Raw genomic sequence first — 23,581 nt, forward strand, 5'->3', positions numbered from 1 at the left:
CTTGACACTTAAAGTTGAAATCAGTCCCAACCCCACTTGGGTAAAGTTCAAATCCCCCACCTTCTGGAAAGCCTTTCGCGTCAAATGGCCAAATGCCCAGGGTATGACGGGGGTGAGGGGGAATCTTAAGGTTTTTAAAGGTTTTTAAAAAATTGATCGACGCATTGTCGCAATATCTCGGGTATGTCGATCGGTAAACCCACAAATGTCATAACAAGGCCGTAGCTACCGGAGTGGCAAAGGGGGGCAGTTGCCCCCCACCCCCCCCCCCCCTTAAAAAAAAAAAGAAACAAAAAACAAATTGGAGATTTTCTTTTAACCTTTCCACTTTCTGGAGTGTTAAGCGTATATAGTTTGAACTTTCTGTGATTAGTTTTGCAACTTTCCACAACTGACTCGCTCGTCTTGATGAAACAGCAAACAAAACGAAAGCGATTCAAACACAAAACACCATTTACAGTCCCCTATTTTCTCCGTGTGATTGTCAAGTTTTGGGAGAGGTTAATTAATATGGTTCCAGATGGAGACAATTCCTCAGGCTGTGTGAACCATAGTCATAAAAAACGCACAGCCAACATCCAGCATCATTGGCTAATGCAGGGTGCAACTCTAACCAGACTTCAAGTAATTATTAAAAAGTAAATTTATTCTTTCTTTCTTTTCCTTTTGTTGACAATGTAATTAATTGAGGCCAAATTCTAACGATCTCGTCAAGGTTTGGTGCTTTCAGACAGGCTATCAATGGCAATAAGCATATAGAACAGTGATCGAAATGAAATTAATACTTAAATATTACAAGAAGTTCCTAACCTTAAGCTTTGACGAATCAACCTATTTCTCAGTAGAGATTGCAAAGTGGAAAAAGTACTATGAAAACGTCCCGTTTGAAGAAAGGCCTGCAAATGCAAATTCAACTTTCTCTGCCTCTGACCCTAAGACATTTCCAGCCATTCACAAGAACCTCGCCATTCCATACACCAGTACTGAATACCTTTTTCAAGTGTTATATTGGCGAAAGCTTGAATCTCAGCGCCAGATAAAAAAAAAGCTTGCATGGTGTATAAATCTCTAAATGGTTTCGCTCCTGGTTATCTTCGATCTAGATTTGTCGAGCGTAGCACCATTACTGGCTATTCTCTTTGCAACACTGTAGATAAACTTGCTGCCCCCCTTCCCAAACAGTTTCAGGTATAGTGGTGCGGTGTTACGGAACAGTTTACCAACTCACTTGCGGCAGGCAGGATCTCTAGTATCAGCTTGTAGGTTTAGATAATTTATATAACGAATTTTGTAACTAGTATTTTTTATAAGTAGTACCTAGTGTAACTGATGAGAATACCGTGGATAAATAAAGTTATTTGACTTTGATTCTTCTGATTACACCCATGGTAAGTATCAGTTGTGAACGTTCATTTTCATCTCTAAGGCGTCTTATATTGTGGAACCGTTCCACAATGAATGAGGTACGATTAAGTGGCCACGGGATGCTGCTCAGTCATCGTGGGACGGATTGATATTCCTGAACCTGAGGTCATTTATCATATGAAACAAAACTGGCGTTACTGACGGAACCTTACGTTTCGTCTGAGTTAGCTCATTTAAAGTACGTAATTTGTTCGTTACAAGACTAACTTTCAAATTTACGATGGATTGAAAAAGATATCTTTGAACGAAAATCCAACTGAAAACATCTTTTACACACGAAATCAGTAGACTAATCCGGTTAGTTAGCGATACCTGTTTGGTAACTAAGGCCGAGATACGTGATAATGTGATCAACTTAATAATAATTAAATGCAAAACCTCGGAAATATTACTGTAAGCTCTAAAAATACCTGTCATTTTACACTTGATCCAGATTGATTTTTTGACGAAATATCTCGCGGAGAATACTCAAAATAGCTTTTCCGAGCGTCTAGATTTCAACCCCCTCCTCTCCCCCCCCCCCCCCCCTCCCAACAGACACTCGCGCCTCCGCCGCTCGCCTAATGAGAAATTTTTAATTTTTAGTTATTCACAGACTTACTTGAAAATAATCAACAACCATACGATTTTATTCCTTGGTCGTTCGACTTAGCGGGACTTTTCCTCCAAGTCAATCGTCGTCGTCGATTTCGCGGGTGTTGTTTCTCAAAGCAAACAACAAGCAAGGAACCGTACAACGAAAATGCTGCAGGTATACGCAGGATCTGTAAAAGATCTAGTCATTTGTTTCTCACTATGCGAGCACCGATGGGATTTTCGAAAGTCTTCCTTTTCCGAGTAGTATAGGAAAACTTATTTGGCAAATTAGTTAACATTTAATGGGCTGCCATACAATGTCAAGAGCATGATCTCTCTTCGCAAAAAATGATCTAGAGGGGAACAGATCCAAAAGGACTCTAATGAAGATTTCCAGGGATTTACGCGTTCATTGAATCGCAGCAACGCCCGCTTTCCAACAAAAAGACGCTTCAGCTAACAATGGTAATGGTAATGCATTTATATACCGCATTTTCTATTTATATATATTCAAATGCGGTTTACATCAGCATGTGTCCATTAGCGACCTCATCCTACCCACCCAACCCACGAAATCATGAAACAGCACAAAGACCAGACCAGCATACCGGGAACTCCATGGAAGTGTTGTGAGACGGGGCCTACGGTTTATCGCTTGTCCTTGTTTCCACTATCTGCCCCTGGGTCTCCGAGGATAGGTTAAGATTGGCAGCTGTCAGTCACAGTACGGTGAATTTGGTCCAAGACTTTCTTTACACCCTGTAGTAGACCGACAGCAGCATTGCATGAACGAGGAGGAACAAACATCTAAAGCGTTTTACAAGACGGTCCTTGTAATTTCCTTCAAACACTGCTTGCAGATGGCTCAATAACTCAAGCAACTTAAAGGCTTAGTTATTTATCCTTCAAAGAGCCCCAGCAAAGATTTTAAGGAACCTCTATTCTCTATCGATGAAAGAATTTACACTATCAGAGGAAATTTATTCAACAAACCGCCTGACTTTATTGACTAAACGGAAGTCTCGCTAAGTGTCACATGACATTCCTTGGTTGATAACGTCACATAACTTGTTTTTGAAAATGGGGAACATTCATACTCCAAAATTTTAAAAACTCTTTGCATTAAAATGTTTAGTACAACTGTGCCTACCGTATTCCACCTTTTAAGGTGGTACTTAATATTTATTGTTTTAAGATATTTGGACATTTATCATCTCACGTGACCTATTTTCCTTAATTGTCCGTTACTTTTAACATAGATGTGACATCATTAGAAGGTGGAATGATAGAGTCCTTGGAAAAGGTTATCGAATAAGCAACAAACAACATTGATATGTTAACTGTTATGAGTCGTTTTCAGGTCACGTGACTAGAATCTCATACAGCAGGATACCGATAATAAACTGTTTGCCAAGTTTCACAGAGGTTGGAAAAATGCTTCCCTTTCAAATAAAAATATGCATAATAATTAGGCTGGTCAAGCCTTAATACACTTGAGAATGTCTTCGCTGCTCTGTCTTGTTCCAAAGCTGTTGGTCCTTCATGAACACAATAAGGATTCACTTCAGTTCTATGCCAGCAGGTGGACTCCGATGGACTGCTCTGACCCCGGGAAGCGAATGTGGAAAGAGCATGGTCAACCTTCTTTCCCCAGTAATGAAGTTATACCTTCAGCTTAATGCGACAACCAACATTCAAAAGCTCCTGGGAATCCTTTAAACCCCTCAATAACTTCTGCGGAATGCAAACGATTTCCTTAGGACACGAAAGCGTGTACGCCGATTAAAAACGTTCCTAACGGTCAACTGTCAACCATGTCTGGTTGGCGAGTCTTTCCATGGTCTCATATATGACCAGGATATTGACTAATGCGTGTAGGGGACATTTTACCAGGAGAAAAACAAAAACCAACTGTTGCAACTGTTGCACTCAGAACTTCTATCGGCAGATACGGAGAATTGAGAACAAAATCATCCAAACATGCGTGAAAACAGCGGAACATTGAATGTTAAAATGAGTGGCTTGGGTATTCATAATACTTTCATGGCGAGGTCTGATCAGTTGCTATACCTCGAGGAGGTTCACACAATTTTTTTTTGAGGGGGGGGGGGGGGTGGTGGCTGGGATGGGGGACTTCCAAACTTAACGTTGACCCTACAGCTGAAAATCAAAGCCTGTGAAGGCTGATGACTTGTTTTTCACTGGTTTGTTTTTGCAAATAAAAACCTGAAGCACACATCACAGTTGGTAGTTTTATTCTTCTTCGAAGGCCAGGTAAAAATCTATGGCACAACCATTATCATTCTATTTTAACATGAAAATAAAATAAAAACATGGAACAGTTGTTCAAGTAGCATTCGTAGGAATTGCTCCTTCGCTGTTAAGAAGTTAATAATGTTTGTTTTCATTACTGAATATTACAGCCTCTTGCCGTCGTTTGCGCTAACAAAGTGCAACTTAATATCAAAAGAATCCAGTTTGTTTGTTTCCGATAAGGAAATGATGAACCTAAATCAAGAAATTTCGCTTGGCTACCTAACTTTATTCCCATCTATCTACGGGTTTGTTAATGCACTGATAAATGTAAGATGTGTAATGGGACGATCATGTGTGGACAAGATTAACATTATTTATCTTGTGAACAACTGCGCTAAACATTTCTCCTCAAAAAGAAGACAAGTCCACCGTGAAATCTTTGCCCCATTCATGCAACGGTAAAAATCGACACCAACCCCTCCCCCACCCATTCTTTGGTCAAATACAGGGACTATTAAGAAATTCTTCACATGTACAAAGACGTCCTAGAATACCTTGCTTGGAGTATTCTACTCTTGTTGAACCAGATGGCCGGCCTCGTACAGGTTATCCACCTTCAGCAGACCAAACCATTATTAAAATATTTTACAGAGTTCTTCATCTATAAACATACAAAATTATCAAGGTTACAAACAATGAATGAGCCACTAATTTGGCAATCTAGCCTGGACCATTCACTAGACTTGCCTGCGATTCCACCAAGATAATATAAGATAATAAGATAATACTTTATTGAACACTCCCCAGAGGGGCTTTTCGGTGATCAATACAACATGTTTAAAATAAAAATAAGGTAAATTAATTATATATACATATAAGAACGATACATAAAAGGTAGAAAATTACTAATTAAGTCTATAAATACCTAAGTGTCCCGCAATATATGCTTAAGTTTACGCTTAAAAACCTCATGATTTTCACTAAGTTTAAGATCTTTATCTAAGCTGTTCCATAAACTGACAGCTCTGTACTGGAAGGACCGCTGACCGGTAGCTGTTCTGAATAAAGGGATATTCAACTGTTGTGAATTTCGTGTCACGCGACCGGAAGCTTGGCCCCTGGTAACTAGCTTGGATCTACGGTAGTCAGGGGCGCAACCCGTCATACATTTGAAAGTAAAAACAGCGTCTCTTAGGTAAAGTTGCTGTGTTACAGTTAGCCAGCGTAACTCCCGTAGCACTGGAGTAACTCCTTAGCACTGGAGTAACTCCTTCAAAGGAGACCTGAAACACGAACAAAATATATTTTTGTTAAAGAAGAAGATACCAAAATTACAGTTCATAACATTACCTACAAAGAACATTTCTCAGAGTGGCCGATCTCCAGGATCATAAACCGTTCTTGCCGTGAAACCAATGTTTAGTATGTAAATAAAAATTTTGTCACGTGACCACTCTCTAGAGTGGTAAAGGAACTTTGCTGTGATGTGGTTTTTATTATATTTTTTATTATCTTATTATCTAAATGCTCGCTAAACAGCCTTCAGATCTGGCCACTCCTGCTAGTAAAGGTACAACGTCACTACTTTATTCTGTCTTTCTTCTATTCATAATATAAATTGTAAATGTTCTGTATAGTGTGAATAAAGAATTGAATTGAATTGAAGAATTGGACAGTGAACTCATTTACCGAGGTGTCTCTTGATCCAGTTTACTCTTCTTTGACAACCCTTGATGCGCCATGTCTTTGGTGAACTCCACTGGTCCATTGTCCATCTTTGCATTCGTCAATTTATCCTCGTGAACATTGTTCAAGGGCTGTGCATTAAAACACGAAAGGAAAGAGAGTTAAGAGATAAAGAGGATATTAAACGGCGGCGAGAAGATATGAATTTCATTTTCTAGTGGTAAAATATTGTTTTTAACATGAGAAAATAAAACTCATATCTTCAAGCAACCGTGTAATTTTCTTTTTATTATGTAGACAAATTTTTCGCTTACCATTTTTTTATTGACTGTTTGCATAAAGAACCGTGAAAAGCGGGAAATGACGTCAACAACAAATTCATTCACTGAATCAATGTTGTCCCATACAATCTCGACTCCAATCTGTATCACTGAAGAGTGCCGCCTTCTTACTACACTGTACGTCGAACGCAAAAATTCAGGCCCAACAAAATCTCAGATTTTCTGTTAACTTGGCCAACTTTTTAGGATGCAACGGGTCTCTGTGCAAGAGAGCCCTTGAAACAAACCACTTCTTGTTTTTGGGGAGTTACAGGTTTTTCTGCAAGAAATTGGGGGAGGGCATACAAAACTGCATCTGGTAAAAAAAAATTGCATCAGCCCTCCTCCCTTTCGTATGAGTTTTACAACTGAAGTAGTGTATTTTCCGGGTGCTTAATAGGATTTACTAAAGCAATTAAATATTTAGCTCCCTTACGATCCATTTTAACCTCGAGTAACTTTGCCTGCAGTTACTGTTATATAATTCACTGATCGACACTGAGCTTGGTACAAAACTGTTCCCCTGTCCCTCAACACACTTAACTCACCAACACTTCACATTTCAGAGCGTCTTCTCCTTCTGCTGTTCCCCCTTCAGTCAACCTGAACAATGAACAAATTTACATAAGTTGTACTTCTTTATTATTATTATTATTATTATTATTATTATTATTATTATTATTATTATTATTATTATTATTATATATTTAACTAAAAAGCTTAAGGAGGTTCTGGATTGAATATTAATTACAATGAAAAAAGCAAAACTAACAATCAACCAATCACTAACCGAGAAATGAACAAAAATAACAAATACAGTATAGAAAGTTGATAAAGCAACTCATTATACTTATGCTTCTCTTTCAAAGAAGTCAGATTTAAATAAGACGATACGAGACTATTTTTACACTTGTTAAGACAACGATGATAATGCCTGCGTTGATACGGATCACGCCAGTTGAGAGCCTTCAAAAATACCTCTGCAATAGTGCTCACCGCCCATTTAAAAGAAACCCGGTTTCGTGAACAATCCAGGGATGCGCAAAACATATGCACAGTACCAAAAGTAGGCACCGTCCTTAAATATATTAGTTGTTCAGGCCATCTCACCTGGAAAAAACCTCTTCACATGTCACGCCAGTGGTTTCATTATCTGAAATATCATCATCGCTATCATTTGTCGCCAGTGGTGCTGAACTATCAGCAGGGTGGACCTCGCAACTAAATTTAAATTAATTTTCAAAGCTGATTACCCGTTAAAATGTTCTTGTAGGCTTATTTTAAAGCTAGTGTTAAGGAAAAGTCTAAGGGAGCTTTCCATTTGTCAGACCTGGCTGGGCACACCGGTTAGTCCGTAAACGGAGTATATCAATTTGAAGGAATGATTCTTTGAATTCTTTAAAACAGCACATTCTGAGAAAAGTGTCAGCTATTTTGAACAAATTCCAAAAAGTAGCATATAAGCTGTCATAGGTGCATCCTGTTTGCGAAATGATCAATCAAAACTCCTAAGGGACAACAATCCTTTAGAAAACTCTTCATTGAATCTTAACTCCAATCGAAGTTCACGTTAACCCAGGATTAGCTTAATCTGGCTTTGAACAACTACGCCCAGATGTTCCACGCGAAGGAATATGGAATATGGTGGAAACCTATCACAACACTGCACTTTTAAAACGACCAGCTCACAATAATAATTATAATTCATTCATGACAATTATATATAACTAGTAATAATCAAAAATTTGAGAGTGCGTTTGACGTCACCAGGGTCTCTCTCATTTGCCAAGTAGGTGATGACGTCATCCGCCCCTGCAAAATCTGCGATGGGTGCCAGATACGCTTCCCAAGATCTATTCATTCACGGAATCAATGTTGTCCCATACAATCTCGACTCCAATCTGTATCACTGAAGAGTGCCGCCTTCTTACGTACTACACTGTACGTCGAACGCAAAAATTTAGGCCCAACAAAATCTCAGTTTTCTTGTGAACTTGGCCAACTTTTTAGGATGCAACAGGTCTCAGTGCAAGAGAGCCCTTGAAACAAACCACTTCTTGTTTTTTGGGGGTTACAGCGTTTTCTGCAAGAAATTGTGGAAGGGCATACAAAAACTGCATCTGGTAAAAAAAAAATTGCATCAGCCCTCCCCCCTCTAATAAATGGCAGGTCCCTAACCGTAAGAAGGTTCAAGCAGCAGTTTCTAGCTTTGCGTTATGTTCTGAGTAGCCGTTCCTCGAATCAGTCATATAATACCGTTCACGTTTTCAAACCTGTGGACGAACTACTTTAGGTATAACCGTTCTACTGAGTGACCCACGAGTTTCTCCCGTCTGCACTCGTAACTCAGTCGGTAGAGTAACGGTAATCAAATCCGGAGGTAATTGCTTCGAAGGTCAAATGTTTGTTTTCTTTGCCTTGAACGGTCTCCCATTTCCTTACAAGGGCGAACACTCAGTGGGAAATTCATAGGTTCACTTAGCACTACAACAAACACAGTAGAGTTCATTTTCTGGTCCATCATTTTCCCCTAAGGATGTTTATTAAGCTCTTCAGGGAGGTTTAATATCACTTTTCAGTATATTATAGAAATCCCGAAATGTAAAGGTAAAGGTAAAATCTTTATTTAGACACGGTGTTTCCTTCAGGACTATACAATATTTAATTTAAAATCTAACTACCTAACTAACTAAGATTAATGTTGTAAATAGCTACTACAATAAGAGAAATCAAAAAACCTGCTTTACAAGGAAACCATGTATAAAAACAAAATAATATTAAATAAGACTACTGCCAAAATCATGATTCTTCAGCTTAGATTTAAATTCATTAAGAGACAGCGACTTTCGAATATTCAAGGACAGACTATTCCACAGTACAACTCCGCTGTAAGACAGACTTCTTTTACAATAATTAGTGCGGGGCTGTGTGACCATTTAGATGAAAAGGACAAAACAGTTCTTTTCTGAATTGCTCTGTATTATTCCCTTAATACTTGCGGTTCTAACTTAGGTGTAAATATTTAGGTGTCACCATTGAAATGATAGTTTCTAAGTGGTACTGACCCAGCTTCTTGTGGTGCCACTAACAAAAAAAAATTGAAGAACGCGCCGGGAATTTTTCCAGCACAATCAGTCCACACCTATGGCTGTGGGATGAAAAGGTGTTTTATCAACTTTGTATCATTTACTCGTTTATTCACTGATTTTCATTAATTTCCAGTTCCGATTTTTTTTTTCTGATACAATAAATTACGCAAAACTTTTGGGATCAAAGCGAATCATCCTCAGCCATAGAGTTCCCAGGGTCAACAAAAGGCGGAAACAGAAAAGCTACGGAAAACGCTTTTTCAAGGAGCAAAAAGTGGAAGAAAAAAATGGCATCATGGTCTGTATAAGAAAGGCACACAGCGGTGGACGCCACCAACTGAGAGGTAACCTGGATAAGAGTTTTATTTCAATTTATTTTCTCCTCTAAGCTTTCGCCGATCGCCCCACCCCGCTGCTCTCGCCCGATGAAGAGAAACCGGCCGCGTAAAATACAAGTGTTTCTAAGATCTCTCACAAATGTGTCTCCACAAGTAGACTTAACAAAGCCGGAAATCGAAACGTAACTGAATATTTGGGCGTTTCTACTGGATGTTAAGTAGTGTCAAAATTCTAAAGAAACACACATTACGGTATGGAGGTGGAATTGGGACAAAAATGTAATTGAATCGAGTTTCATGCCATTGGACCATTAACGCCATGCCACCGAATCATACATCATTCTATCCGACAATACACTTTATGTCATTGGATCGGACTTCATTTCATTCTATCGGATTATACACGTCATGTCATTGGATCGGACTTAATGTCATTGAATCAGAAACGTCATTCCATCGGGCCAGCGGCTTACTGAAAAACGTTTGTTTCCCAGAGTGCTTTTCCAGATACGTAACAGCAAATATGGCGGCTCACCTGCAGGGTCAACATCGAACAGCACAAGAACTTATAGAAAGCAACGTAAAAACGGTACTTCTTGATGTTATGAATCAACTGGCTTGCAATGCAGATCTTGATTATGGCTTGTATAAGGTGGAGTGGTTATGCTCGCTGGTTTTGAGGCGTGGGCGAACGTTTGAAGCAGCTCTCCTTCCAAAGTTACGTCAAGCCCATAATCTCATTTCACTTATCAGGATAATAATAGAAATGACAGGCCTGCATGGCTCACTGCGTTATGTGGTGTACATTTTTATGAACGCTGCCTTTATATTTTTGCCCTAACGAGCATGTCCTTAAGAGATTGTATTTTGTGGACAAATTACTTCAGCCCATCGCACAAAAACAGAAATCGTATCTAAAAGATACAACGGATTTCGTAAACTTCATAGAAAAGACAAAGGTCTTTCAAGATACTATCTTAGTATCAATGGATGTAACAAGCTTGCTAACAAATTTCATCCTACTATTAAATTTACGGCCGAAATTTCAGAGAACGAGACAAGCTTTCTCGACACAATAATTTTTAAAGGAGAACGTTTCAGAAATGAATCGATCCTTGACATCTGTACACATTACAAGCCTACTGAAACCTTTCAGTATACACATTTTACCTCGAGCCATCCCTTGGGTGTTAAAATAGGTTTTATTAAAGGCGAAGCACTCAGACTACTGAGAACAAATTTTTCTGAAACAAAGTTCGAAAAAAGTATCTCCAAATTTAAATCGCGCCTCATAGCGCGCGGATACCCCCACAAGATGATACAGACAACGTTATCAGAAGTCAACTTCGCCGGAAGACAGTCGTTTTTTTAAAAGGGTTATCCAGTGAGCAGCACTTCTGCGAACTACTTGTGTAGTAAAACTTTTTTTATTTTCTCCTACGCGTTTCGTGTGACTAGCGCACACTTCATCATGGAGTTGTACAATACTAACAAGTATGCCTATATTTATACCTAGCACAAATTAAGCAATGATAACTAATTAAAGTTCGCTACAGTTGTCGTTTAGCAGTCGAGCCACCACGACCTTCTACCTCCCCATTACAGTAATTACTCTATGTTACTCCGTGTAACCTCATGTTCTTTTATCCCAATGCATCCATTCATTAATATAATCTCGGTACTAGTTCCCAATGCCCGTCGTAATACAGAGAGGTTTAGCCTTATAACTGTTTTGTTTTTGTTTCCTTTTGTTCTGCATTTCAAGACTACGTTCGGGGGTAAGGGGTCCCGGTGGAGTACACTGAGGCAACCAGGTGTACTTCGTAAATGCTGGGAAATACCCACCGTGTCATAGCTATAGGCTCTGCCGCCAAGTCGGCTTTCGCATGTCCTTGTCATAATCCTGGTGATGCAGGCCCAGTCTGCAGCTGAGCGACAACGGCATAAGGCGAGTATCCAGCGCCTTTATAAGTAACGAGATATAGTGGCTAAGTGAAGATCACCCTAACAGAAAACCCTGGCCCCCCAGGTTTGGGGTTAGACATGGGGCCAATCCCTGGTTACGGTAACCGAAAATTCTTCAAACAAGCAATGTTACATCGGGAGCAGCACAACTACCTGCCTGACTCCAAATGATGACTTTTGGGTTTTGTGTCGTGCAGTGAAACGGCAGTGGTTGCACGTGACCGAATGGCATGGCGAAGAAGAATTTTCGGCCCATTTCCCTCCTTGAGGACAAGAAAATAAGTCAAGTCGAGTCAAGACTGGGATTCAATGCTCAGAAAAAAAATGCAATCCACAACTGAGTCGTGTCATAGAAATGACTCCCTTACCATAAGGTTTTCGTGCAAAATAAGAAATGAACCATAGTAATAATACAAAATCCCCACGACTACGAAAAAAATTTACAAAAAAATTCAGAAATAAGAAGCCTTTATCTGCTTGCTTCGTTCTGTCCCCCTCCAGTCCCCAATCTAATGTATATCCCAGACTGTTTGTCATCCAACAAAGCAGCATTTGTTCCTTCATAAGTACGTTACCATGCAAACAACAGATTGGGTTTCAAGTTTCCCGTCTTTCTAAGAAATCTCGTGACTTTGACAACTTTGAAGATCACCTCACACTGTAGAGCACGGGGCTGATTTTCATTTCAGTGGTCGCAATTTTCTTACTTGGCACGATAAGCAAATCAAATTAGTCTTTGGTTAAAACAGCGACCAAAATTGTTTCCTAAATTGTGCAGACAAGGGAAAGAAAGCTGAGATTCAGTCGCACGAGTGACTTCTGGCTCGCTTGCAGAAACAGCTTCACCACAGGTAGGCCTCTTTAATCGACTTTATTTCTTCTTTTAGATACTATTTCCTTTGTCGCAAATCATACTGTTCTTTTTTCAATCCCTGGTGATATTTATTTATCAACCCTTGAGAGCTGAAGGAATAAAAAAGCAGAAGTGTACTTCAAGATTTCAGACGACGCTCGCTCGACACACGCAAAAGAAATATTGCTCATTGGTACCTCGCAAAGCAAATCAAAGACTTAAGCGATCCTCAGTCATGGCGCTGTGAATAATATGCCATAATTTCAGATGAATTTTATTAATTTTTCAGAGTTTATGAAGGCAGATTTGGGTTTCCACTCCGATCCACGATCGACTGACTTCAGCTTGTGGGGCGTCTCCCTAATCTGTGGTCAGTATTGCGACATTTCAGGTTTGTTTCAATTCTTGATACCGATCTTGGACATACATAACTTATACCTTCACTAACACAAGCGTGCCCACTGAACAGCTTTCATCGGTTCTAAGATCGATCGTGATTTGTGCAATTTTAGTAGCTATGAACGGAACTCAACTCTTGTTTATCAGTAAACGCATTTCATAAAAGAATGCGTGACCACAAAACACGTCATTTGCATTGACACAAATTTGAATCTGTTTGTCATCTTGAGACTTTTCCACACGAATGATTCTTCCAATGTAGTGATTGCTTGTAATGTTTGCCTGCATGGCTGATCGAGAAAAGATATTTTGTTTATGTCCTGAAATGTATTAGTTAGAAATTAAGTGATCCGAAGACCACAATTTTCAGTCATTCGCTTATCTTGGTGTCAAAGAATCATATCGAAGCTCCTTATCTGAAAACAACTGATTTTTCTTCTGAAACGTCTACACTAGCTTTTTCAAGACTCAAGTTTAATGAGTTTCATTTATAAAATTTACAGCCTCCATTTATTATGATTTGGTTTCTCAGTGCAGTTTTAGAAAGGATAATTTTCATGTTGTTTTTAAGGTAAAGATTTGAATAATCCTCCAAACGTTCAAATGTTTGAATCGCCTTGTTTATCATGAAAAACACTTTCACAGGAAAGCACTGTTCCTTAGCTGTCCCTTGAGTGATCACCCTTTAGCATTTCCTCCAAGCAGTTAAAAGGTCCATCACCCTGTTAACCGAACACAGTTGTAAATCAGGTCTTCTTATCTAGTGGGCTCTGGATCAAAACATGATGAGGTGGGACAGTGGCTGAACTAAAAGTGTGCCAGAATTTTAACAACTTTGGATGTCTGACCTCACTTTATATCACACAAAATAGGCGACAGGCAGGTTTTTCACTTAGAACAGCCACTGTAACACAATGTACAGTGCCACCAGAAAGTACTGCATGTTAGATAACCCACTGTGACCACTGTTGAAGATTTCACTTGCCAAAATTAAACTTAAACTACATTATGAGATGTAAGATAACATACTGTTGTGTTTAAGGGCCGCAGGGTGACACTAAGTCAGACACAAAGTCACTAAGACACACTAAGGTCCGCCATTATGGTTTCTATATTCAACAACAACTCCTTAATTACATTCCCGGATGTAAACGTGTCTTTACTCGTACCCAGTACACCACAATCTCTCCTTTTCTCGAGTAACAACTTCTAACATGCCATAAAACTGATCAATGCGAAGGACTTAGTTCAACTTGTAAACAACTAAGCATACTAGAAACAATGTTCATCAAAAGAGTTCAAGCTCTGTCTTAAACAGTTCAATATCAACAAAATCACTAATGCAAAACAAGTCAAGGTCTCTTGTTTTTCTAAACAGTTCATCAAAAGATCAATCCAGAACATAGTCATCGAGGCGCCTGGGAGGCCGACTAACTCTCCCCGAACGACGTGGCGTGACTGCTGCTTCCTGAGGCACCTGCCCTTCAGGTGGACGGTCCACTGGTTCTGGTATCAGGGTTTCCTCAGTTGGTTCTGGTTCCTGTTCTTTACTGGGTTCAACATCTGGAGTCACAAGTGGTTTTACGTGTTGTAGATTCCTTCTGTATTCGACTCCATGGGGTGACTTCAGAACAACCTGATCACCATGACATTCCGTAACTTTGTAAGGTTCAGTTTCATACGATGGTGACAATTTGTTCTCCTTCCTTCTTTCCAGCAGTACAGCATCTCCTACATTGACAGCTCTGTCTTTTGCATGATTTCTCCTGTCAGCATAGTCTTTGGCTAGCTGTTTTCTTTCTGCATCACGATCTCTGACTTGTTGGTAGACCACATCACTCTGTTTTTCAGCAACTTCTGTTAGCTCTGGTAGCTTGGTTGTCAACTTTCTCTTGAAAAACAGCTCAGCTGGGCTTACTCCTGTGGTGGTGTGGTTGGTCGATCGGTAAGCCAGCAAGAACTTGTTGAGTTCGGCTTGCCAATTTTTTCCTTCAGCGTGGAAAACTCTCATGGCTTTGAGAAGAGACCGGTTTTCTCGTTCCACCTCACCGTTGGCTCTTGGCCACAAAGGCGTTGTGTGATGATGAATGATGCCCATTTCCTCTAGGTATTTCTCCATCTCTTCAGACACAAGATTTGAACCATTATCAGTTCTCAAGCCAACTGGTACACCATACCGAGCAAAATGGCTGTCTAGGCATTTGATAATTGTGGCACTTGTCGTTGAGTAGATAACATCTACCTCCATCCATCTAGAGAAATAGTCAACCGTTACTAATAAATACTCTCCTCCAGGCAATGGTCCTAACAAATCCAAAGCTACTTCCTGCCAGGCTCCATCAGGTAGTCTTGTGGGCTTAACTGGTGGGGGTGGAACATGCTTGGTTACTAGCTGACACCCGAAGCATTCTCTACATTTCTTCTCTGCTTGCTTGTCAATTCCTGGCCACCACACCTTTGATCTTGGACGCTCTTTGGTCTTAACAATCCCCTGATGCCCCTCATGAGCCAGGTCAAGCACTCTCTTCTGTAATTCTCTTGGGACAACAATCCTTGTTCCCCGCAATACAATCTGGCCGACGTTGGTCAACTCATTGCGCACCATCACAAAGGCTTTCGGTGCTTTCTCCCAATCCCCACTCTGCAAGCACTCACGCACGACTTTCAACTCTTCATCTTCAAATGAAACTGTTTCTATCTCCTCTATTCTGAGGGCTGCAGGTACTGCTTGGAGGGTAATTGCGCGTACATATTCTTCATCATGAACATAGCCACGGGATGCTGGTACCTTTGTTAGCCGAGAAAGGGCATCTGCTATGTTTTCCCTGGACGGCACATAGATCACTTTGTAGTTAAAGGGCTGCAGACGCAATACCCATCGCTCAATGCGTGCAGATGGCTTTGATCTTGGACCATAAATGGTTTTCAGTGCTTGATGGTCAGTCACTAAGTCAAACTCAGGTAGACCACACAAATATAAATTAAACCTTTCACAGGCCCAAACAAGTGCCAAAGCTTCTTTTTCGGTTTGGCTGTACCGACGTTCAGTGTCACTAAGGCTTCTACTAGCATAACATACAGCGCGGCTCTGCCCCTTTACTTCCTGCACCAGAACAGCACCAAGGCCGACAGGGCTGGCATCCGCTATCACTCTTGTGTGCGCATCTCTATCAAAGTAGGCTAGCATCGACGCTCCTGCAAGTTTCTGTTTAAGTGTTTGAAAAGCTTGCTCCTCTTCCTCATTCCACTCAAACTTTTCTCCCTTCCTAGTGAGTGCTCTAAGAGGTTCAGCTACAGTCGCGAAATCTGGGATAAATCTTGCGCTGAACCCAACCAACCCCAGGAAGCTTCTCACCTCCGAGGGCGAGGTAGGACGGCTCGCCTCCACAACCGCTCGCACTTTCTCCTCGGTGGGCCCAATGCCATGCTGAGAAAGAATAATTCCCATGAAAACCACTTTACTCATTCTGAAGGTACACTTTTCTCCACTTAAGGTAAGGTTCTTCTCTTCTAGCTTTGCTAGTAGCTTGTGCAGGTTTTGGTCATGCTCTGCGATGGTCTTACCATGGACAATCAAGTCGTCGGCAATGTTGACAACTCCCTCTACATCTGCAATAATCTGACGGATAACATGCTGAAACTTCTCGGGTGCGGCATTCACACCAAAGCTTAGCCTTTTGTACCGGAACAACCCCTCGTGTGTAATGAAAGTGGTTATGTCCCTTGAGTCTTCATGCAGCTCTATTTGGTGGAAACCACAGCGCAGGTCTAGCTTGGAGAAGACAGTGCTACCATTTAACTCCTCAAGCACTTCATCAATGGTAGGAATAGGCAACCTTTCTCGAATGATAGCCTCGTTAGCACAGCGCATATCCACACAAAGTCTTATTTCACCTGACTGCTTGGGTGCTACAACAACCGGGCTCGCCCAAGTGGTAGGGCCTTCTACTTTCTCTATGATATCTTCCTTCAACAGTTCTCCTATCTTAGCAGTCACCTTTTCACGAAGTGCAAATGGAACCCGCCTCAACTTTTGTGCCACAGGAGGTACGTTAGGGTTAACATGCAGTTTCAATTGGAAATCACTCAGTTTTCCAATCCCCTCAAACACTTTAGGATACTTTGCCTTAAGCTGGTCAGCAATGTCACCTTGGACCTCATTACAGCTGGTACCTCTCGGTGCAACAGGTGGTCCAATGTGAAGAACACCCAGTTCCCTTGCTGTCACATTTCCCAGAATGCACCTCCCCCGCCTGACTAGGATAAACTTGGTGGTTACTTTGGTATCCCCAGTGGAAATTTCAGCCTCAAATTGGCCAATCACATCAACTTTCTTCCCCCCATAAGCAAACAATTTCTTTGAGCAATGTTCAATGTCCCCTTTAAAGCCTAAACCCTTCAACTTTTGAAAATCATCTTCCCCCATCAAATTGCTCACTGACCCTGAATCAATCAACACTTCCATCACAATTCCACTGATACTCACATCCATTGTAGGCTCACTTGCAACTGACACCATACAAACTTCTTCTCCTTCCTCAGCTACATAAAATGCAAACGCTGGGTTTTCGTCCAGTCTAATCTCTTCCTCTGAACAGCCTCCAACATGATTTGTCTGACGGGCCGACCTTCTATTATTGTGGCTGGTTCCCTTTGGACGACTCTCTCTATCTCTTGCAGGTGAAGGTCGAACGTTACCTCTGCACAACGCCGCAAAATGGCCGTACCTGGAGCACTTAGCACATTTTCTCCCTTTTGCCGGACAGCACGAATCGCGTGAAAAATGTCCACTTTTCCCACAGCTATAACAAATTTTCTCGCCGTGATCTGCTGTCTTCTCTCCTTTTTTCCGTATGGCGTTGACGTCGCTTCCCCCCGCCATGTACTTCATTTGTTGCCCAGCCGCTTCCGAAGCTCTCGCTTTCTCCAACACGACTGCTAAAGTGATATTTCTCGTTTCCAACAACTTCTTCTTTAGCTCTCGGTCGGTCAACTTTTCAATCAACTGGTCCCTCAAATTATCATCCAGCGAAGTACCGAAATTGCAATGCCTAGCTTGTTGGCGAAGACGCACAACGAACTTATCCACAGGTTCTCCTTCAGTCGGCGCCAATTGACGGAACACGTGGCGTTCGAATGGCACATTCTCTTCGGTACGAAAATGGTTATCCAGTTTCCTGATACAAACGGCGTACGGATCATCATTGCCAGTAGGATCGGGGTCTACAAGATCTTCAAAGATATCCTGGACTTCCATTCCAGCGAAATGCAGAAGCTGCGAAGTTTTCTTTCGCGTGTTTTCCAAACCTTTTCCTTCAGCATAATACTCGAATGCCCGTTTCCACTTTCGCCATTTGTTTGCAACTTGTGATGATGATCCCGATAGATCCAGCGGCGGTAAAGTTTTTTCGTTCGCCATCCTCGTCGCCAATGTTGTGTTTAAGGGCCGCAGGGTGACACTAAGTCAGACACAAAGTCACTAAGACACACTAAGGTCCGCCATTATGGTTTCTATATTCAACAACAACTCCTTAATTACATTCCCGGATGTAAACGTGTCTTTACTCGTACCCAGTACACCACACATACAAGAGAGGAGAATACGAAAAACATGTTATTCCTCTTCCCCTGGCCCTCTCCATTGTTTGCATAAGATACTGGGATGTTTAACGAAAGGAGATTTTCTTACAAAATCCGACATCAGTAATATCAGCTGTAGAAAGTGACCACAGCATACACAGACTACTATGTCCCTTTACCTCTGGCAAAATAAACCAAGCAAACCTCAGTAATCAATGACATTTGTTTTCTTAGGTTGACAAGAATGCTTGAATAATTCGTCTCCATGGCAACAGCAGCAGCATCCACCAAGGAGACCACCAACTATGCTCGGTTGTGTCGTTTGTTGGTGGACATCGGTACCCAGGCACTGAGAGACAAATTCAATGGAATCCACTCACCAGCAAATCTGCAAGCTGTCTTAGCGGCAAATAAAGGTTCGTTGTTGACGCTGAAAAAAAAGAAGATAATCAACCCAACTCAGTGGGGCAAACTCTTTCCCGTAATACCTTCTTCAGTTTCATCAGCTTCTTTTGACATCACTCTGTTAATGGTTCTGTTTCGAAACATATGTGGTTTAGCTGCTCCCGCATCAGGCTGGGACGCCCTTCCTCCCTCAACAGATATAAGTCCTGAAGCCGACATCGCCCGTGTGAAGTACTACAGAAACACTGTGTATGCTCACGCCGAGTGTGCTTCTGTTGACGATGCAACGTTCAACAAATATTGGAGTGAGATCCGGGACACTCTGGTTCGGCTGGGAGGAGTTGCCTATAAAGCAGCTGTTGACAATCTTGAAACAGACTGCATGGACCCAGGCATGGAGGAACATTACAAAGAACTTCTTCATCAGTGGAAAAACGACGAAGACAACATAAAAGACAAGTTGAACGAAATGGACAGCGACATCAAAAACCTCACAAAAAAGATCGATGACTTGGTAGAAGCAGCTGTGACCTCAAGGACTGAAACAAGTGATGAAGGTGAGTTGTGTTACGTTGCCATGTTCAGCCGAGTTGAATTTATTTATACGACCCATATTTCATTGTACAGTATGAAGGATCTAAGGTGTGCTTCTGTGATCCTCCTATTTTCCAGCATAACTGGGCTTAAAAGGATCGTGCCTAGTCGGAACTGCACAGCATAATGTAAATTGCGTTTCTTTTAGTGAGAAATTGCGTTGCATTACTATTGGCAGGGAAAGAGAAATAGACATTAACTTTTCAAATCGCTAAGAGATCTGTTACACAATGTAACCTGTTCTGTGACGTCAAATGTTGCTTCATAAAAGAGTTTTTTATTATTGCTTCTATGTTGGCAATTTTTTTTAGGAAAACTCAAGTATAATCTCACACCTAGATCTTCTTACTCTTCAGCAGAGAACAGCTTTGTGCCAGGAATATGACACATAGCACAATGCGCATGCTTAACATTAATTAACAAATTTTGTAGTAAAAGGACTTCGCTCACAAAGTGCCAAGATAGGTTTGTCTAAACAACAACAATATTTATTAGTACTCTTGCCTTGTGTGAAGTTCATTACAAAAATATTCGGAATAAAATTAGAGTACTGGCTTCCTGGAATAACCATAGGGGCTAGTGGAGCCAGGCAGCCAGTTGACATCAGCGTGTGCAAAGCAAATTAAAGATTTAAAAAGTCGCACGAAAGTGGTTGATCTGACTTGCATCATGCCATTTTCGATTGATTTTACCTGATGTTTTGTCCAAATACAAGTATCTGGGTACGAGATAAAGCTCAAGGAAACCGAACAGTAGCCCTTTAACAATTTACCTGAACACCAGCGTATAGAATGCAAGCTTTTGAGAAAAAGGTAAACATCAACATTTTCGCGAGAAGTTTTTGCAAACATCAATCAGGAAAGGCCCATGAAAACTGAATTTTTTCAGTGAGAATTTCCATATTGATCCGGCCTTGTGTGAAATGATCTGAATCATATGATTTGCAACTTCCCCATGCATGTTGAAATTTCCCGGGCTAGCAATTTACCACACATTCCCTTAATGAGAGCATTGCTTCTCGGTCTTATACCCTAGTTGCCCCCCCCCCCCCCCCCTCTCCCCCAACCCCTGAAAATTTCAATCACTATATAATAGACCGTAATATGATGTCCCTCGTCCCAACTAAACCTAGGATATCAGACCACATCTCACCTGCATTGTATACTATCCAATCATGCGTGTGAATAATATTATTTTAAAGAAAACGTTGCCCCAAACAAATTCATTGCATTTTATCACAACCAGGGACTTAATTTCAGTCTTAAACTAAAAAATTTCAAAATAAAGGTAAACTAGAACATTTAAAATTTAAAATCGCTCTGCCCTTTGAGTATTTACAAAGCTTGTTTATACAGTGGTTCGGTGTTTAGTCATGTTTGTGTCATTAAACGCGCAGGCCAAGTTAGACAAGTTACCATTTTGACACGTTAGAACAAACCGACACAGCATAAACTTCCAAAAACCATTGTTTTGTTTTCTCTTAAAACTCAACCAAGGATATTTAAATAGCCGAAAGCGTGGAAAGTCTTGCTTCAATTCCTCTCTTGTTGTAGGCCTTTTATTCGAGGAGTTGTCTACCGTTTTGCAGTGTAAAAACAAAAACATAATAACTATGAAACCTCAAAGCACATCAGTACAAGAAAATGGCGCCAAAATCAAGAAAACGCGTCCAAACAAAACATGATTGGTTTTGGTTCTACTTCCTGTTATAGGTTAAAAAAATGCCGCAAGTCAGTGTTTGTTGGTTTATGTGTTTGTATTTTGTATTCTTTCTAGAGCAATCACGTCACAGAAAAAAGTAAAACTGAAAAACGAGAAATTTTTATTAACACTCCATATAAACAAGATATAAACTAGCCAGGGATAAGGAGAGGGGGGGGGGGGGGGGAGGTATGAACCCCATTTTCGTGCCCAAATTTTCTCTCACATCCCAGCTTCTAGACCAGATTATACTTCGGATAACATTTCCAGTGTCCACATTTTATAATAAAATCCCACTCTCAGTGAACCAAATCTCATTTTTCAAGGGAAAAAAGGGCAAATACCAATTCTCATTTCTCCCGTCAGAATGCTCTTTAGTATAAACATGACTTTACTCACCCCTTTTATACTCGATCTGCTTAAGGTAAAATCTTCAACCCAGAAATGTTGGTCGATACCTCTTTGGTGTGCCGAGAGAAACATCATGAGAGTGAACTTCTTACGTCATTCTGTGAACAGTGTAAAGTTTGCATCTGTGACAAGTGTGGGCAGACACGTCATAGTCATCACATCAAAGTAGATATTGACCAAGCCGCCAAGAAATGCAAAGTTAATATAGAGGAGATTACAGAAGAAATGAAGAAACAAGTTGCTGATTTCCAGATACAAGTGGAAATTTCTAAAGAAAGGACGAGGAAAAGCAGAGAGGAAATTGCCGCAGCTCGAAACAAAGCATTAACATCTCTTGAGGAACTAATACAGCTTTTAAAGAAGCATGAAACAACTACGATAACCAATTTGGATCTTCAGGAGGAAACAGAGTTAAGAGGTCACGCGACACAACTGGAACACTTCCAGACTTCCATCAACAAGTTACAAAAATCTGTGGAGTATTGTGAAGCCATTTTACAAAGAAACGAAAGCATTGAAATTCTTCAAGTGCATCAGCCTCTCGTCGAACGATATCGAGGCCTTCTAAACGTAGAGAAACTGAACATTAATAAGCCGATGCATACAGCATTGCATGCTAGGTATGAGATCAATGACGAGCTTGTTGAGACTCTCAGATGCGCTGTTCCAGGTCGACTTCTTGTTAGTAACACGGATCATTTGCAGTCAGTAGCAGAAGGAAAAGGCTTGAAAGAAGCAGTTGTTGGAAGTAAAGCTGAGGTTGTGATAACAACAAAAGATTCCAATCAAAAGCAGTGTTACGATGAAGACGATCAGATTATTGTGAAAGTAGAGACACCATCAGGAGTGGAACTAAATCACAACATCACTCACCGCAAAGATGGTGAATACAGCGTCACCTACACACCAGATTGTATTGGACAACATGACGTTGTGATTGAAGTTAACGGTCAGCCGCTGACTGGTAGTCCATGGAGTCTCCATGTTTCTCCACATCATTTACACAGGTGCTTGTTCTCGTTTGGGTCATACGGGACAGCACAAGGACAGTTTGATTTTCCCTATGACATTGCAATAGAAGAGAACACAGGAAACATTGCAGTTGCTGATGCACTTAACAATAGGGTGCAGCTGTTTAGTGCAGAAGGAAAACATTTATACACTATAAGTGGGAAAGAAATAATTAATCCCACTTCAGTAGCATTCACTAGATCTAGTAACCTAATAGTCATTTCTTCTCGTAAGATTTTTTGTTTTAATAAAAGCGGCAAAGTAGGTAAAAACACCACACACAAACACCTGGAGAAACCATTTCGCTTGACTATTGCACGTGATGGACGCATGGTGGTGTGTGACGAGGGTGACAATACAGTCAAGGTCCTGTCCCCTGACGGTACACAGCTGTTACTCACCATCAGCGATCCAGATCATGCGCAACCATGGTCCGCCGTTTCTCATCAGGACATGTTCGTTGTCTGCTATAACTCGACAAATAATGTGAAGGTATTCAGCAAGGATGGAGTGGTTCTTCAAAGTATCGGTACACGCGGGTTTGGTCACGGACAGCTGTGTTATCCTACTTCCCTCTCAGTTGACAGTTTCTCAAACCTAGTGGTGTGCGACGCTGGTAACAGCAGGGTTCAGCTTTTCACGCTTGATGGAAAACTTGTTAGCAAACTAGAAGGTGAACACACTGGTCTTTGGAGTCCATATTCTGTTGCTGTGTCATCCACTGGACAGCTGTATGTTACTGACATACAAAAACACTGTATACATGTTTTCCAGTGAAGGAGTTTGATTTTAGTGAATTGAAATGGCTATGCACCCATTTCAAAACAGATTGTAGTATACCAGTTAACTTATTCCTTTTTTTTAACTCGTGAATGCGCGCATGCGCAATGAACGAGTTATAGCGATAGCTGGGTGCGCTTGGTTGGTCGTTCGGTTCTGTCGTTAACTTTCGGGCGTGCGCAGTCAATGAGT

At 40.9% G+C, this 23,581-nt stretch overlaps 2 protein-coding genes across 6 annotated transcripts in view; one reads left to right on the forward strand and one right to left on the reverse strand.

Moving 5' to 3' along the window:
- Positions 1-23,524, forward strand: part of LOC146470206 (uncharacterized) — an 81,874-nt gene extending 58,350 nt beyond the window's left edge. For 3 of the 5 annotated variants that reach the window (XM_085122253.1, XM_085122251.1, XM_085122254.1), the window contains 2 exons: positions 18,722-19,449; positions 21,612-23,524. In XM_085122253.1, the coding sequence (XP_084978379.1) occupies positions 18,753-19,449; positions 21,612-23,386 (2,472 nt within the window). In that variant the 5' untranslated portion in view covers positions 18,722-18,752 and the 3' untranslated portion in view covers positions 23,387-23,524. Of the gene's footprint in view, positions 1-12,302; positions 12,507-12,797; positions 12,900-18,721; positions 19,450-21,611 lie in introns of those variants that run through there. The other 2 variants (XM_085122250.1, XM_085122252.1) reach the window with 2 other exon arrangements.
- LOC146470210 (uncharacterized) lies at positions 4,279-8,787 on the reverse strand. The gene is made up of 6 exons (XM_085121919.1): positions 8,681-8,787; positions 7,374-7,484; positions 6,812-6,866; positions 5,947-6,074; positions 5,523-5,540; positions 4,279-5,017 (listed from the first exon to the last, which is right to left on the reverse strand). Exons 1-6 carry the CDS (start codon positions 8,785-8,787, stop codon positions 4,978-4,980), a joined length of 459 nt encoding a protein of 152 aa, XP_084978045.1. The 3' UTR covers positions 4,279-4,977.
- Positions 23,525-23,581: the final 57 nt, after the last annotated feature.

This window comes from Pavona decussata, unplaced genomic scaffold (genome assembly GCF_977016875.1).
Source record: "Pavona decussata unplaced genomic scaffold, jaPavDecu1.1 SCAFFOLD_114, whole genome shotgun sequence".
In the NCBI taxonomy this organism is placed as follows: Eukaryota; Metazoa; Cnidaria; class Anthozoa; order Scleractinia; family Agariciidae; genus Pavona; species Pavona decussata.